The sequence below is a fragment of the Bos grunniens genome, chromosome 29 (genome assembly GCF_055505025.1).
Source record: "Bos grunniens cultivar Pamir isolate PY7600 chromosome 29, Bosgru_T2T1.0, whole genome shotgun sequence".
NCBI lineage: Eukaryota > Metazoa > Chordata > Mammalia > Artiodactyla > Bovidae > Bos > Bos grunniens.
This window is the reverse complement of record NC_141193.1, coordinates 22,133,105-22,150,542: the sequence shown is the minus strand read 5'-3', so window position 1 is coordinate 22,150,542 and position 17,438 is coordinate 22,133,105. Positions and strand designations below refer to the sequence as shown.

Sequence of the window (17,438 nt, the reverse complement as noted above, 5' to 3'; positions counted from 1 at the left end):
GATCTAGTTCCCTGACCAGGGATCAAACCCTTATCCGCTGCGTTGGGAGCGCGGGAGCCTCAGCCACCGGACCACCAGGGAAGGCCCACTGACCTATTCTTAGTCATTTTATTCTTAATAGGTGAATGAGCTTGATTTAAACCCAGCATTCCTTAGTACTCTTTGGTTATAGAAAATCTCTAACCAAATAGATCAAAATGACTTCTGCATCTTATTGTTCCGTTGTTAGGCTTTATAAAAGAAAGACAGGCAACCTCGGAGAAGTAAAAAAGAGAGAGCAAAGAACTGTTAATAGATACTGGATCAGGAAGGAGGGCAACCGGGCGACGGTGGAGGAACAGCGTCCGGGAAAGCGGCGCCGACGGACCAGGAGCGCGGAACCGGTTCTGCGCACCGCGGGCATTTCCAGGCTGCGTCCGCACGTAGCCCCGCCCCTCCTCCGCCGTGGCCCCGCCCCCCTCCTCCTGGGCCGCTGAACTCGGCGCCCGCCCAACTTCCCAGCGGCCCCGTGCGGCCCGGGCATGCCCAGTGCGGGCGCAGCGGCCCCGGCCCTGGCAGCGCCCGGGCGGGAGCGTGCGACCCGGTGCGGAGGGGCTCGGAGGAGACGAGCGGACCCTCGGTGGGCGAGAGATCCGGCTGGAGCCGGAGCCGGAGCCGTGGCGGCGAAGCTTCCGGGTAGGTGCAGCTCGGCCGAGCCAGGCTCTGGCGCTGCGCAGCACGCTCGCGGGGTGGACCCCGGCGGCTGGGGCGGCGAGGGCGTGGGAGGGCAGCAGGGCCCGAGCGCGGGGATGGGAGGTGCGGGCGGAGGCTGCGGGCGGGGATCCCGAACCGGAAAGTGCCTCGGCGGCGGGACGGGGCTGGGGCGGGGGACGCAGCCGGCAGACGCGGGCGAACCTCTGCCCAGGTGCGGCGCGGCTCGGTTTAGCTCACCGTGTGACGGGAAGTGAGCTTGCCCCGCGCCTCGTGCAGGGCTCTGGTTGCCGAGAGAGACCAGCCTCCACTGGAGTTTGCCCAGGAGCTGCAGGGAGACGGGTCCGAAGGGACCTGTGGGTTCCGAGCGTCCGCGGAGCCCGGTGAGAAGAGAGGATGCTTACCTTTAGCGGACCTGGAGTGGGATGTGACAGCCACCTGCCTTCCGGACTTGGGTTTAGTGACTTAGAAATGAAAGTACAGGACTGTGCTTCAGTAGATACTCGGTCAGTTCTCATGACTGCTTAGGAATTTAATGGCCAGCTGTGTTTACAGGCGTAAGAAACATTTTGTCCCTGGGATGCTCTGGTTAAAATTCCTCATTGCAAAGCTTGAGTAGACAGTCTCGACTGAGGGTTGGAATACCGGGGTTTTGAAGTTCTCTGTAGCCTTTCGCGTGCTGTAATCTTGGGCAAGCCATTTAACTTCAGAGACTCAGTTCCTCCGTCTGTGAAATGTGAACTAGATGTATCTTATTTATTTTCACCTCAGTTCGAGGATTCCCTCCGTATTATTATTCAGTCTCTGGTCTCCAGTTGTGGCAGGTTTTTCTCCATATCTGACCTTTTTTGTCAAACCGGATAATTCACCTATTTCTGTAGCAAGGCTGCTAGGGTCTCCGTGTAAAATTGAAGTGACTTGTCCTCAAAAGCCCCTGTTGGTCAGTAGGTAACTCGCGACTTGTTACCTGCAGAGTGAAAGTCGCTCAGTCGTGCCTGACTCTTTGCTACCCCACGGACTGTATAGTCCATGAAATTCTCCAGGCCAGAATACTGGAGTGGGTAGCCTTTCCCTTCTCCAGGGGATCGTCCCAACCCAGGGATGGAACCCAGGTCTCCCACATGGCAGGCGGATTCTTTACCAGCTGAGCCACAAGGGAAGCCCTGCAGAAGCCAGGTGTTAATGGCCATGGTTCAGATAACAGAGCTCTTCCCCTTGAATTAGAACCAACACGCTTCAAGTTGTGTCAGGGCCTTATGAGAAATCCAGACTAAGTAATCTGTTTCCTTAAACTCCCAAACTAGCTCATTCTGTAGTAGGATTATGTTTATATTAGAAGTTAAGGTTTTGTTTTCATGTTATTGCACTGTATACTCAACACCTAGGAAGAAATTTAATACCCTTAATTCATCGATGAGGAAGTAGACGATTAAGAGTGAATCTGTGATAGTCTTTAGCAACCAGTGTCTTATGTATCATCATGAGCATTAACTGTTCACCTGACTCTGAGTGTATCTGTGTAGGATTTGACCCAAGGAGCAGATGGAACATACAGTGTTGGGCAAGTTGCCTTCCTACTGCTGTATTCCCTGCTCTTCCTGTTCTGGGTGGCAGTAGTCCAGTTGGGTCAGTAAGGTATAGTTTGATGAAGTGGTCATTAAGCAAAGGGTGCTTATGTTTTGAAATTTGAGATTTATAGAAGCTGCCTGTGATACTGTCATTATGCGCTCTCTCTTAAACTGAGGATATCTCAGATTGATTAAGTCACATTTGAGAAGTTTAGAATCCCAAGTTCTTAATTAAATTTTTGAAAATGGGTTCTTCGTTCACCTTAAACACATTACTTGGGAGCATAATATTCTAAGAATATTTATACATGTGAACTTTCAAGTTATTATTTTGTGAAGCTAGGTTTTTCATTCACCTAATAAAAAAATACAGTGGGAACCCAGAGAAAACCGTAACTCAAAAAGTCACACTCAAAAAGACCCACGCAACCCTATGTTCATTACGGCACTGTTTACAATAGCCAAGACATGTAAACAACCTAGATGCCCATCAACAGAGGGAGCACAACAGTGGAGTACTGCTCAGCCGTAAAAAGGAGCAAAGTTGAGTTGTTTGCAGAGACATAGACGGACTCAAAAAATACAGTGGGAAAGTTATAGTGTGTTAAAGAATATTTGTATATGTGAACTTAACCTTTTTTTGGCCTAGTTTAAAATTCATTATTTTTTGCATGCTTATTAAAATTTTACATATGTATGTATATATTTAAAGTTGGAAAACAGGAAAGGCATATTTGAGGGTCTTGGTGGGAAATTTCACATCATCATCCAAACTTACCGCTGCCGGAGGGCCCCGTGTATGAAGTGCGTATTTAACAATTTTTGTTAGAACTTTCATCTTGCTCTTGTATTTGCATTCACGTAACATCAAGCACAAATATTGCTTAAGAGGATATTGAAGTGTAATTGTCACTCATGATCTTGGATCTCAAAAATACTTGGGACATGTAGAAGGGATGGTAACCTGATGCAACTCATTGGAAAAGACCCTGATGCTGGGAAGGATAGAGGGCAGGAAGAGAAGAGGGTGACAGGGATGATTGGATGGCATCATCGACTCAGTGGACATGAGTTTGCGCGAACTCTGGGAGATAGTGAAAGACAGGAAAGCCTGGTGTGTTGCAGTTCACGGGTCACAGAGTTGGGCACAACTTAGCAACTGAACGACGACGGAGGAGGAATAGTTAGGGACGTCATGGCCCAGAGAAGAGGCTACTGGTCCAAGAGCACATTTACCCCGAATAAAAGTGAAAGGTAGGTAAGTGACTTAAAAATGGTTGATTTCAGGTTTTTCAGCAGTTACAGCTATAATCTCACTTGGTTCACTTGCTAGTATCTATGTAACTGATATAATCTACTGCACTCCTGTTAGACAAGTATGTGGAAAACGTCATCATGTAACTTGAAGATAAATATTTTTCCTTGATTATACTCCATCTATTTGCAGGTCCTTCATAATGAAAAATCTGGGGACACTTCTCTCTCCTTTGTGTAGCTGATAGTTTGGGCGGTAAAGAGATGGCTGACAGTGTCAAAACCTTTCTGCAGGACCTTGCCAGGGTGAGTACGTCCAGTCTTCTTCTGACCCTTTTGCTGCAGGAACGGACTAGAAAATCTGTTACGTAGTGTTGTTATATTTGTTGGATTCTTCACATACAGGTTTTCACTCTAATCCATACTACTTAAGAGAGAGGAATTATCCTGCATCTCACAGAAACTTGGGAGACCTGTCTAGTGAATGTCTGTAGTATGGGGACCCTGTTCAGCTTGGGCCCAGACCGTCTTTTTTTTTTTTTAAACTGTATTTTCCCATGCCAAGTAAATTGTGGGATCTTAGTTCCCCTACTAGGGATTGAATCGGGCCCTTGACCTTGAGAGCATGGAGTCCTAACCACTAGACCACCAGGGAATTCCCTAAACTTTATTTTGGAATAATTTTAGACTTGCAGAAAAGTTGTAGGATCATACAGAGAGCTCCACTGTATCCTTCACCAGGTTCTCCTAATATTGCCATCTTATGTAACTGTGGTATATTGTTGAAAACCAAGCAATGAACATTGGTGTAATGCTAATACCTAACCTACTTTGTTTGGATCTACAGTATAGAACCTCTCTTATTCTCCAATCTACAAGGCGGAGATGATGATGCTCTAGGAAAATGTCCCATTAAAGGGACATTTAGGACTCCCTAATCAACAGAGCCATAAAGGTCTGTTTAGGACCCAGTAACCCGAATGATCTATCGTGTGACATTCCGTTATAGTGATGTCTGAGGTCCAATGCCCTAGTTGGAGCCCCTGTCGCTTTATTCTTGAGGGCAGGAGAGAGACCAGTTCTGCCTGGGAGTGGGAGTGTTTATAAGTTTATTTCCTTTGATTAAAAGAGGTGGAATTGAAGGAATATCTTAGAAGGGCCAAAGCGAATTCATGCAATGTGACCTTCTTTTAATACCTTACATCCTTGTCTTGCCGTTCTTGTGCGATAAAATGTCAACTGTGGATCAGTTATACCGCATGCACTTTGTGTGTTTGTCTGCCTCAGACAGACTGCAAGTATCAGAGGTGGGGATCCTGTTGTCATCCTGGCACATGCTAGGCCTTAAGCCACTTGAACTTAATGATCTTAAAATTTTAAACTGTTGGTGGAAGACTCAAGTTAAAAAGCAAAATAAGAATAAACATTACTCATAGGTAAAAGATCATGTGAACCTTGCCAATGTATGCTCCTTTCAGTGTGTAGTTCATAAACGTGTCCATTTCTCTGTATTCTGACAATTTTCTCTAAAATTTGTTTTTGCTCATAATAGGAGAAAATGTCATTCTTAAATCCAGGTTGACCATTGTTTCTAGAATACCTTTTTCTGCTTCTTGATGATGTTGAATACCCTAGTTCTTCCCTCTCTACTTTGGGTATAAAACTGTTCTGGCACTTACTAAACTATACATTGTTGTTGTTTACTTACGTACTTTTCCTGCCGAGTTATGAGTTTCTTAAGCACGTCCATATGACTGATGTCTAGCTCATTAAGGACGCTCGATATGAAAGTGGATCGATGAATGAGGGTAGTCCTTTGAACTGGGTAATAGGCAGGTCTAATGTTCGTGGTAATGACAGTAACCTTTCTACCACTGGGGCTCTTACAGTTATTGGCAAGTGGTCCCGTCAGTGACTTATAGACTTAATCATTCTCTCCCTCGCCATACATGTTTAAAGACATTCTTCTCCAGCTATACTGCCATGCTGTTTCTGTCTTACTCAGCAATAGCTTTTCATACTTTTATGCTAATTATTTCTTTGTGTCTTCTTCAGCCTTGGTCCAGCCCCGGTCCTTTTTGGAGACCAGTGTTTAATCTATCCTTGTATCACTGGTTTGATACAGGATGTAAATCATACTTGTAGGCATTCAACTGATATTAGAAGAGTATCAAGGAGGGCTATAACTTGGCCTAACAGTATTGGTAACTCTTAGATGGATTAGAAAACCACTATTTTGCAACGTGTTATTCAAGATTGGTTTGATCAAGACTTGTTAATTGATGCCCAAATCTAGGGAAGAGGACTTGATGAGCAGGATATTTGCCTGGTCTCAGAAATGTCTGCCCACAGATTCCTTACTGGTTGCAAGGAGAAAAATTTGCAGCCATACAATGGAGCTGGATAACACCTTCCAAATATGTAGAATCAGTGTCACCTGCAAGGGCCAACACAGACATCATGTGCTTCTGGGTGTAACACCTGGAAAGGCACACCATCACTTAGGTGATTCTTGTTGTTTCGTCGCTATGTCGTGTCTAACTCTTTTTCGACCTCATGGACTACAGTCCATCAGACTCCTCTCTCTGGGATTTCCCATGCAAGAATACTTGAGTGGGTTGCCATTTCCTTCTCTGGGGATCTTCCCGACCCAGGATTCAATCCCATGTCTCTTGTACTGGCATGTGGATTTTTTACCACTGAGCCACCTGGGAAGCCCCCCTTAGGTGATAACTCCTGCTAAAAATGTGTAACCTGGGGTCTAATCATGAGTCACAAACCTAAATTGAGGGTACCTCGTAAAATAACTGACGTGTATACTTCAAAAAGGAAGACAGCTATAGAGCTCTTCCTAATGGAGGGAAAGCAAAGAGATACGAGAGCTAAGTGCACCATGTGATTCTGAACTGATGTCTGGTATGCAATGGGTAAAATGCTGTAGAGGGCATTTCTGAGACAAATGGGGAAATTGTAGTATGAACTCATTGGAAAAGACTCTGATGCTGGGAAAGATTGAGGGCAGGAGAAGGGGATGACAGAGGATGAGATGGTTGGATGGCATCACCGACTCAATGGACATGGGTTTGGGTGGACTCCGGGAGTTGGTGATGGACAAGGAGGCCTGGCATGCTGCGGTTCATGGGGTCACAAAGAATTGGACATGACTGAGCGACTGAACTGACTGAACTGATCTTGTATTAAGGAATATCATTGTTCTTAGGAAATACACAATGAAGAGTTGTAAGTAAAGAGACATGATATAGCAACCTACTTAAATGATCTAGAAAGAAATGAGTATATATGTATACAGTGAAGTTGCTCAGTCGTGTCCGACTCTTTGCGACCCCGTGGACCGTAGCCTACCAGGCTTCTCCGTCCATGGGATTCTCCAGGCAAGAATACTGGAGTGGTTACCATTTCCTTCTCCAGGGGATCTTCCTGACCCAGGGATCAAACCCGGGTCTCCTGCATTGGAGGCAGACTCTTTAACCGCTGAGCCACCAGGGAAGCCCGTAAATAACAGTGTGGCACAGCAACTGGTGATTTTGAGAAAGGATATTAGGAATTTCTCCATTCTTGCAACTCTTCTGTAAATTGGGAATGATTTCTAAACAGAAGAATATCAAGGGTCACTTCAGCCTTGTAGCAAACTAAGTAGAATGATTTACACTATTATTTCATTGTATCTAACTTTGAGAAGTCTTCTGATCCATAATTTTCCCTCTTTAAAAATAATAAATACTCATGTCGACAGGGAATCAAAGACTCCATCTGGGGAATTTGTACCATCTCAAAGCTAGATGCTCGAATTCAACAAAAGAGAGAGGAGCAGCGTCGAAGAAGGGCAAGCAGTATCCTGGCTCAGAGGAGAGCCCAGAGCATAGAGAGGAAGCAGGAGAGGTAAGGAGTGGAGGCTGAGGTCAGGGAGCATCTGAACTCCCTTCCAGTCGGGGGTCGGGGGGCACTTTAGGAAGTGATCAGATTGAGCATAAAATTCAGACACTACATAATGATGTGGAGTTTCAGTACTGCATTATTTGTCTTTTGTACTCTCTCCCCATAAAAGTTACAGGTGATTTTTCCCCACTTCCCTCACACTGAATTAAACTGAGGTCTAGCAGTAATCCTTGTTCACAATATTGTGGTGTCTAAAAGAAATCAGAATGATGAATATCGTTGTTTTAGTTGCTAAGTTATGTCCGTCTCTTTGCGACCCCAGGGGCTATAGCCCACCAGGCTCCTGTCCATGGGATTTCCTAGGCAAGAATACTAGAGTGGGTTGCCATTTCCTTCTCCAAGAATGGTGAATAGAGAACCATAAAAAATATTTTTGGCTGAGTGGATGCTTCTAGGAGCACCTATGTGGAATTTGATAAAAGAACCTGACATTCCCTTCTAATCTTCTCCAGTCTTGGACTTAGGAAATAAAGGAGTTTATTTGTTTGTTTTGTTTTTAAGAAAAAAATGCTTCTCTTGAAATATTTTTAGCCTTTCTCATTGATATTAGGAGAGAACATTGGAAGAACAATAGGTGCTAAAAAATAATATGGTGCTACAGAGCTGCTGAATGACAGTATGGAAATAGCCTATATACCTGTTGAGCTAAACACATGTGGTCTTTTCCAGTGAACCACGTATTGTGAGCAGAATTTTTCAGTGCTGCGCTTGGAATGGTGGAGTTTTCTGGGTAAGTTCTTTTTCCTCAAATTCCAAGTGCCTTAGAAGCATCTTTATTCAGGTTGTTACAGTGTTCATGGTTCTCAGCTGTCTTCTTAAACCTGAGACAGGTAACTTTCACGTAGTAATACATTCCTAAGGCCATCACTCGGGATTCTGTGCATTTTCAGTCATTTTATGTCCCCTCAGACTTCTTGTATGTAAATGTCAGGGACAGCCCTGCGCATACACTCTATTGTTAAATGACTTAACAAGTTTTATTGTCATAGGTAACAATTTCTCATGACATTGTCTGGACATTTTGGTTCAGAGTGACTGTGGAGGCTCAAAGGGGAGGGACAGATGGACATGAGCAAGACTCTCCCGTCAGCTGGTCATAGCAGTGTCCTCAAACTGATTACTGTGGAAACTCACACCAGAAAGTTGTCTACAGTTGACCAAGAACCAACACAGCCCCAGGAGAAATTTGAGTACTTTGAAAAACAAAGAGTCAAAATATTTTCTTTGACTTGAAATTCAGTATAATTCAACTTGTTAATGTAAACATTTCACAGATGTTTTTAGGTGTTAGTTTTAATTAATAAAATATGGCTGCATTCTTAGTCTTGGCACAAATACTGATTGACTTGTGCTCCTGTGCTGACTGCGTTCTTAGTATTGGCACGAATACTGATTGACTTGGGCTCCTGTGCCCCCAAAGTTTGTTTCCATGGGCAGTGTCAGGTGTGTGCCTCTCGCTGGAGGACTGGTAAAGAGCAGCCTAGGCAGTGTCAGGTGTGTGCCTCTCGCTGGAGGACTGGTAAAGAGCAGCGAGTCCGGTTTTGATGCCACTGCAGGACTCCTGATTGATAAAAGGCACTTCCATCTGGAAAATGAGTACGCTGAAACTTGAAATTCTTGTTTTAAAGAAGGGCTTTTGATGCTTGCCTTGTTGCTTCTCTCCTTTAGTTCAGTCTCCTCTTGTTTTATCGAGTGTTTATTCCCGTCCTTCAATCAGTAACGGCCCAGATTATTGGTAAGTGACTCCGTTGCTCTGTGCTCTCTGCCCAGGATAGAGGGGGGAGGTTTTTCCTGTCTCCCTCAGTTTATTGGACACTTACTTTGAACCTGGAGCTTTAGGTTTTTTATGTATTTATTTGTTTGACTGCATCAGGCCATATTTGCCCTGAGGCATGTGGGGTCTTAGTTCTGTGACCAGGGATCAAACCCATGTCCCCTGCTTTGCAAGGCAGATTCCTCTAAGTCAAATCTCTCAGCAACCCTTTGAGTAGGTATTGCTGTGGATACCGTTTTGTAGATGAGGAAATGCAAATTGGTTACCAAGGTTAACCCATTAGTAAGTGGCGAAGCTGGAATATGAACTCAGGTGGATTCCTGCATCCAGTGACCACTAGTCACTGACCCGTCGGCCACCACCACGTGAGCACTTTTGTGTCCAAGTAAGCAGCACATATCCATGGCCGCTCTGAATTGGAGTCATGGCCAGAATGTGGTGTTTCTATGACAAAGTAAGACTACCTGGCACAGGTACAGTGATGTGCTGGCAAGAAGCAAAGGTGTGTGTGTGGAGGGGAAGCACAGTCACAAATCAGGGGACGCACCTTTGCTCTTCTGGCTTTCCCTTTCTCCAGGTAAACTAATAAGCCCTCCCTGCTGTCCTAGGTGACCCATCGCTACACGGGGATGTCTGGTCGTGGTTGGAGTTCTTCCTCACATCAATTTTCAGTGCTCTCTGGGTGCTCCCCCTCTTTGTGCTCAGCAAAGTCGTCAACGCGATTTGGTTTCAGGTCGGTCCAGGGCAGCATGGAGTCTGGGTCTGACGGCATGATTGGTCACCAGGTGGCAGATTTCAGTCTGTCAATTTAGTAGCTACGTAGGGAGCGACTCCACAGCCTGAACTTTTCTTGGTCAGGCAGCCAGCGGGTGAGCTCTGGGCTCTTGTAAAATGAAATTATTCTCTCAGCTCACAAGGGTGTCTCATGGCCAGGTGTCCAGGGGCTTTTCTCCCCTGGTAGGTCTCATGGCAAATTAGTGGCCTTCACTTTGGGGATGGATAATTAGGCCATTTAATTCATGGCAAATAGATGGGGAAACAGTGGACACAGTGGCTGACTTTATTTTTCTGGACTCCAAAACCACCACGGATGGTGATTGCAGCCACGAAATAAAAAGATGCTTGCTCCTTGGAAGGAAGTTATGACCAACCTAGACAGCATATTAAAAAGCAGAGATAGTACTTTGCCAACAAAGGTCTGTCTAGTAAAGGCTATGGTTTTTCCAGTGGACATGTGAGAGTTGGACTCTAAAGAAGGCTGAGCGCCGAAGAATTGATGCTTTTGAACTGTGGTGTTGGAGAAGACTCCTGAGAGTCCCTTGGACTGCGGGGAGATCCAACCAGTCCATCCTAAAGAAGATCAGTCCTGGGTGTTCATTGGAGGGACTGATGTTGAAGCTGAAACTCCAATACGTTGGCCACTTGATAAGAGCTGACTCATTGGAAAAGACCCTGATGCTGGGAAAGATTGAGGGCGGGAGGAGAAGGGGACGACAGAGGATGAGATGGTTCGATGGCATCACCTACTCAATGGACATGGGTTTGGGTGAACTCCGGGGGTTTGTGATGGACAGGGAGGCCTGGCGTGCTGCGGTTCATGGGGTTGCAGAGTCGGACACGACTGAGTGACTGAACGTTTTGGTGAGCTCTTTTCTCTCTTGCAGGATATAGCGGACTTGGCATTCGAGGTATCTGGGAGGAAACCTCACCCATTTCCTAGTGTCAGCAAAATAATTGCTGACATGCTCTTCAACCTCTTGCTTCAGGCTCTCTTCCTTCTCCAGGTGAGACTGGCCTTCCGGGCACATGGGCGGATTAAAGAAAGATCCACTAGAGGGAGCTTCACAAAAACAGGGTATCCCGTTTATACTGAGCAGATATGTTTATGGGAGGTATTGATTTTTAAATCATTTTTCATAGAAACAACTAGAGACTTTTAAAATCATAAAATTATTTAAAAAAAAAAACAACATGAATTTACCTGCTCTTACCAGCCACCCTGAGCCTTCTGCACTCACCTGCTCTTTTAGAAACTTTAGAAGCAGCTCTCTGGCTGGCTGGGTAGAGAGCGAGAGCAATAACTCAGAGTGACAGGTGAACAGTGTTAGGTCTCTGAAGTGTTGGAATTAAGCTTTTCCATACTTGTTCTTCAGGGGATGTTTGTGAGTCTCTTTCCCATCCATCTTGTTGGTCAGCTGGTTAGTCTCCTGCATATGTCTCTCCTCTACTCACTATACTGCTTCGAATATCGTTGGTTCAATAAAGGTAAGCCTGTCCAAAGAAACTCAAGAGCTTGGAGGCCCAGTTTGGAAATGGTGCTGCCAAGGAAACTTCTTAAATTCTTCAACACTGAGGCCCTTGGCAAACCCATCATTGGGATGAAGCAGCCTTTTTGGCAAGAGGGGACTTACATTTGGCTTAGAGGTTTTTTTAACCCTTTGGTGCTGGGGGGTGTAGCCCTGTAGGACTACCCTGTGGAGCTCAATGTCATGTAGCTCTGACAGAGCCATAAGGTGGCGTAAAAGCACCAGTTATTCTGAATCAGAGAAGTTAGTTTGATGCTGGTGCATACAGATCATTTGAGGGATATGTTGAAAGTCCTTGGTATATTTGGGTGTGGATGGTTGAAAGAGATTAATTGATTTCTAGAGGATGGCTGCCTTTTTTTTTTTTTTGATATATCTTGCTTTGTTCAAAACTAATACTGACATATGATGCTGCTGGTATTGAATGCAGAATTCACTTGGCTTGCCAGCTTTGAATTGTGATGGTTCAGTTGTAAAATCTTTGCATGGAAGCTTTATGGGATTTGGGCAATTCTAGTATACTTTAGTTGTATTGTAAATAGCAGATCTGAACCTAAAACTTAAACCTCAAATAAATTGTCAGTGATATTTAGTCATTTGACTAAAAGGAAGTAATGCAGCCTAATTATGTTGGCTCCTTGTTTTAGGAATTGAAATGCACCAGCGGTTATCAAACATAGAAAGGAATTGGCCTTACTACTTTGGATTTGGTTTGCCCCTGGCTTTCCTCACAGCAATGCAGTCCTCCTACATTGTCAGGTAATTGGACTGCAAGGACTTGGAGGGAACTAGTTTAAAAAAAAGTAATAATAATAACAATAATAACTCAGTGTAGGGAGCACCTTGAGTGCACTGGTTCTGTGCTAGGCATTCTGCATTTTTACTTGGCCGTCTAGAGGTCTGTAGGATTTTTCTCCCTGACAGATAGTCACAGATGTCTGTCAGTTAGCATTATTTTATTTTTTGTGGGGGGCCACACATTGAAGAATGCTGGATCTTAGCCCCCCTGCAGTTGAAGCATGAAATTGTAACCATTGGACTGCCAAGGAATTCCTAGCATTAAAATATTGTCTGCATGATCCTATATCCCATATTCTTTCTTCTATGTTGCTTCCTGGAACAATGTTAAACATAGCCTGTGTTTAGAAAAATCCTTTTTTTAAAAAAAAAAAAATTTTAAACATATGTTTGATAGATTAAGGGTCCATCAAGCCATGCTATTTAGCACTGGAGGTAACTAACTTTGGGCTTCTAATATCTTCAAAGTCATGGCTATTTTGAAGGTGACTAATTCTTTTTTTTTCCCCTCACAAACAGTGGCTGCCTCTTCTCTATCCTCTTTCCTTTATTCATTATCAGCGCCAATGAAGCAAAGACCCCTGGCAAAGCATAGTAAGTATTAGCCAGTATTAGCTAAAATGTAGCAAGTATTTTCTGTCTAAAATACTGGGGTTGTAACACTGCAGTTATGTGAATGAGACATTTTTACAGTTTTTAAAAAAAACTGTATAACTGATGCTTTTTTTTTTTTACACAAATGAGAAAAATGTTTATTAAGGAAACAATTTTACAATTCTGTCTAGCAGAACTTGACAGACTAGGACACAACCTGAAGACAATTACAGTTTCAGTCATTAACACACTATAGGGTGCTTATTCTACAACTGAAAAGTTGCTGAAGTTTGTGACATTATTTTCCTCACATTGCAGGAAAATATTAATATACAGTTTTATGAGAGTAGCACTTTTGGGATATATCCCAAGATTTTCCCCATGCATATGTGTGCATTTCTGTTTCAAAAGTTGATGCTATTATACATATTTATACATATTCTTAAAATGTAACAGTTCACTGAATAAGACGCCTATACCTGTAGTTAAGCTCATTTTGTAAGAATGGCCACATTTTTAAAAATACTGGGTCATGTGATGTGGCCACATGAGTTTATTGATAATGATAACAAAACAGTATTTTAAAACTGAATCTTTAGCAATAGTAGCACTCTGGAAATTAGATCACTTCAGAAAAAAACTCAATCTTTTGACAGTTTTGGTTAAGTCAGTGAGGACACATGCATTAGAAAAATTTCCAGTCTGCTTTAGGGTCTCACATGTTCTTGCTATCCACTAATGTTAAGTGTGTATCTTAGCGTAATTGACTTTCTCTTGGAACTCTCGTGCAAGTGAACCATGCCTAGCATATGATATCTTCAGACCACAGCTTGAAGTCTTTATTTTGGCTGTGCTGGGTCTTTGCTGCTGCATGGGCTTTCTTCTGTTTGCGGCGAGCAGGGGCTTCTCTCCAGTTGCAGTGCACGGGCTTCTCGTTGCGGTGGCTCCTCTCGTGCTGCGGGTCGTGGGCTCTAGATCACAGGCTCAGTAGTTGGGGTGCACGCGCTTGGTTGCTCCGTGGCATGTGGGATCCTCCTGGATCAGGGATCGAACCCGATTCCACGGCCCTCCTGACAGTGACAATCCTAGCGCTTTCTGTAGTTGCTACCTGTTTAATCTGCGTGTCCAATGTCTATAGTCGCTTAATCAAATTTCAGTGGTCTTGTTTTCCCCTGTATCATTTTAAATTGAAAATAGTCAAATAAGTGGCCAAATGATTAAAACGGTTTTTCTCAGCTGGCCGGTCTAACAGGTTGGGTCTCTCTTGCCTTGCAGCCTTTTCCAGTTGCGCCTCTTCTCCTTGGTGGTTTTCTTAAGCAACAGACTCTTCCATAAGACGGTCTACCTACAGTCGGCCCTGAGCAGCTCCACTTCTGCAGAAAAATTACCCTCGCCGCACCCGTCTCCTGCCAAACTGAAGGCTGCCACAGGCCGCTGAGTCGGTCACCTGCCATCTGGAGGGGCCGGGTGGGATCGGAAGGATGCTGTGGCGGCTCTTCTCTGGTTCACCTCCACCTCTCCCAGGGAAGGCAGGGCCCACCCTGCCAAGGGCCCTGCCCACATTCCCTTCTCTCTGAGGAATCCAGATTTTTGTCTCTGGTGCACGTAAGGCAGAATCTTCCTGCGACCAGTATGGATTTTAAACACTGGTGAGTCTGAAAGGACCACAGGTTTTTCTGCAGCTCTTTTCTAGCATTTGCCAGCCCCGTGCCTGGACTGATTTGAATACTCTTTCTCCCTGTGCCATTTCCCTTCCATTTACCCCTTCTGCCTCCCACCGCCCTTGGATGAATGGATTTTTGTAATTTTAGCTGTTGTGTTTTGTGGACCTGTTTTTTTGTTTTTCTGTGAAGCACATATATTGGATGTGGGAGGGACAGGTGGCTCCGCTGCTCCTGGTCACTCCCTTTATAGCCATCACTGTCTTGTTTCTTGTAACTCAGGTTAGATTTTGGTCTCTTGCTCCACTGCAAAAAAAAAAAAAAAACAAAAACACAAGCCTGAAGACACGGGACAGAAGAAAGACCTCAGCCAGAACTCCACTGGGTTTGAGGAATGACTTTCCTTCTTCCCCTTGCAGGGGAAAAAGCTTTTTTCACTGGTACATTTAAAGCTCCCCAGAGATAGGGAGGTACCAATTTCGGACAAGTGCCACTGCAACACGGATGCTCAGAGAACCTGAACTTTTAAACTCTGGAGGTCTGATTTTGACTGTTGGCCACTGCTGGGTCTGTCTGGTGTTTCAAAGGAATATTGGGTGCTGCAAATAGGACCTGAAGGGGTAAACTTATTAAACCCATTAAACCTGTGATTGGTTGGTTTTTTCCTGTCATTTCAAAGAGACTAAATATGGAGGGAGGGGGCAGATGTCAAAACACCTGTACAGTGTTAAGATGTCACAGGTGTGAGCTGGTTTCTCACATATGTGTAATCGTCGAATTTATAAATTGTCACTTCAGGAAACATATTCATGGAACACAAGACTTTGTCATGATTAATTCTAAAAATTAGTTCTGAAAAATACTCCCTGAGGAAGTTTGGGTTATGTTGTTATAATCGTGTTGGCACCTAGTGAAAGAATTTGGAATTGAGTTGTTTTAAAGTCTATACATCTCCTCTGTATTTGTGAAGAAGAGAGGTCCTTCCAGACTTCAACTAATTGGACATTCTCATGAGGGAAGAGAAGAGACATTTGGTTAACAGAAACCTTTACTAAGTACAAGACAAAAATAAGGATTTAAAAATCGTTGCCAGGAGATGTGAACCAAGTTTGAATACAGAAGGTTTTAAAGTAGTGTGTAGTTTGTTTCATCAGTTTGCAACTGATCGGCAGTTGCCTTATTTAAGATAAATTGTTGTAGTTTTTAAAATGAAATTTTAAAAGGTCACATTTTTGCTGTCTGAAATTAGTAATTGTGTCTGCTAAGCTGGTCTTAGAAGGATGAGGGAAACTGAGTAGATAAAGGTAAGTGATATTATCCAGTATATGCCTGGCTATAGAAAATGATTTAAGTTACTGGAAGTGAGGGATCTGTAAAGTTTTATTAGTGTGACTGAGAGACCAGGCGTGTACAAAAGCTAGGTTAGCAAATGTCTATTGTAGATAAGCCTAATCTCGCGAGGTGTACACAGAAGCAGTGTAAATTGCTCTTGCCTTTTCACTAGCACACAGGAAGTGAGGGCAGTGATTAGGAAATTGGGATCAAAGGGAGAGCAGGCTCTGTTTTTGCCAAATTCACAATGGCAGCTTCAGTTCAGTTCAGTCGCTCAGTCGTGTCCAACTCCTTGTGACCCCATGAATCGCAGCACGCCAGGCCTCCCTGTCCATCACCAACTCCCAGAGTTCACTCAGACTCATGTCCATCGAGTCGGTGATGCCATCCAGGCATCTCATCCTCTCTTGTCCCCTTTTCCTCCTGCCCCCCAATTCCTCCCAGCATCAGAGTCTTTTCCAATGAGTCAACTCTTCACATGAGGTGGCCAAAGTACCGGAGTTTCAGCTTTAGCATCATTCCTTCCAAAGAAATCCCAGGGCTGATCTCCTTTAGAATGGACTGGTTGGATCTCCTTGCAGTCCAAGAGACTCTCAGGAGTCTTCTCCAACACCACAGTTCAAAAGCATCAATTCTTCGGCACTCAGCTTTCTTCACAGTCCAACTCTCACATCCATACATGACCACTGGAAAAACCATAGCCTGGACTAGATGGACCTTTGTTGGCGAAGTAATGTCTCTGCTTTTCAATATGCTATCTAGGTTGGTCAGCTTAAGGTGGACTAATAATAACTGAAAATAAGGGAGAGCACATCACTACAGATGAAAATGAGAGCTTGACCTTCAGTCATGCAGCCAGGAGGATCTAAGTAATCACATGCGCAAAGCTCTCTTTAGGAACAGGTATGTGTGGTTCCAGGCATGACCCTTTTATCCTATCTAGAGTTGAGTTGTCCATTATAGCAACTCTAAAAAGTAAAAGCTTCAGACATGAGTATGTTCAAGTCTGCTGGAAGTGTTTAAATGGACATATGTATGCACTGACTTGTTCGTTGCTCTGAACATAGACAGGGGCCAAGATTAAATTTAAGAGAAGTGACAAACTGGGATAAACTCAGAAGAGGGTGACTAATGGGTTAGGGGTTAGTGAACCACGTTAAAAGATAACATTACTCATGTAATGACCATTTGAGTGCCTTCCCTGTCAGTCTTTGCAAGGCACTGAGGACTCAAGGGTAAGCCAGAGAGATGATTGCTGTCCTCTTGGATCTAACAGTACCGTGTAGGAGACTGAGAAATGATCAATTTCTGAAGAATTCTGTATTCAAATACCTTCTGTTTCCCATACGTCTCAAAGCTGGATAAAACATTGGAATTCAGAGAAGCTCTGGGTAAGATAAGAGTTTCTCCCATGTGTTCAGCCTCCCATCCTCAGACTTATTCTCTGATCTCAAGTTTAAATGTTTTATTGCACCTTCAGACCTATGAGACAAGTAGTGACCAT

At 44.1% G+C, this 17,438-nt stretch overlaps 1 protein-coding gene across 3 annotated transcripts; it reads left to right on the top strand.

The window, feature by feature from the left end:
• Positions 1 to 521: 521 nt before the first annotated feature.
• Positions 522 to 15,252, top strand: EI24 (EI24 autophagy associated transmembrane protein). 3 transcript variants are annotated; one of them, XM_086385503.1, is made up of 11 exons: positions 522 to 675; positions 3,706 to 3,818; positions 7,267 to 7,412; positions 8,139 to 8,199; positions 9,138 to 9,204; positions 9,852 to 9,976; positions 10,908 to 11,027; positions 11,397 to 11,508; positions 12,197 to 12,308; positions 12,867 to 12,941; positions 14,217 to 15,252. In XM_086385503.1, exons 2-11 carry the CDS (start codon positions 3,777 to 3,779, stop codon positions 14,377 to 14,379), a joined length of 1,023 nt encoding a protein of 340 aa, XP_086241629.1. In that variant the 5' UTR covers positions 522 to 675; positions 3,706 to 3,776; the 3' UTR covers positions 14,380 to 15,252. The 3 variants fall into 3 exon arrangements, with proteins under 3 accessions (XP_086241629.1, XP_086241631.1, XP_086241630.1); XM_086385505.1 differs by lacking the exon at positions 12,197 to 12,308; XM_086385504.1 differs by lacking the exon at positions 12,867 to 12,941.
• The last annotated feature ends 2,186 nt before the right edge of the window (positions 15,253 to 17,438 follow it).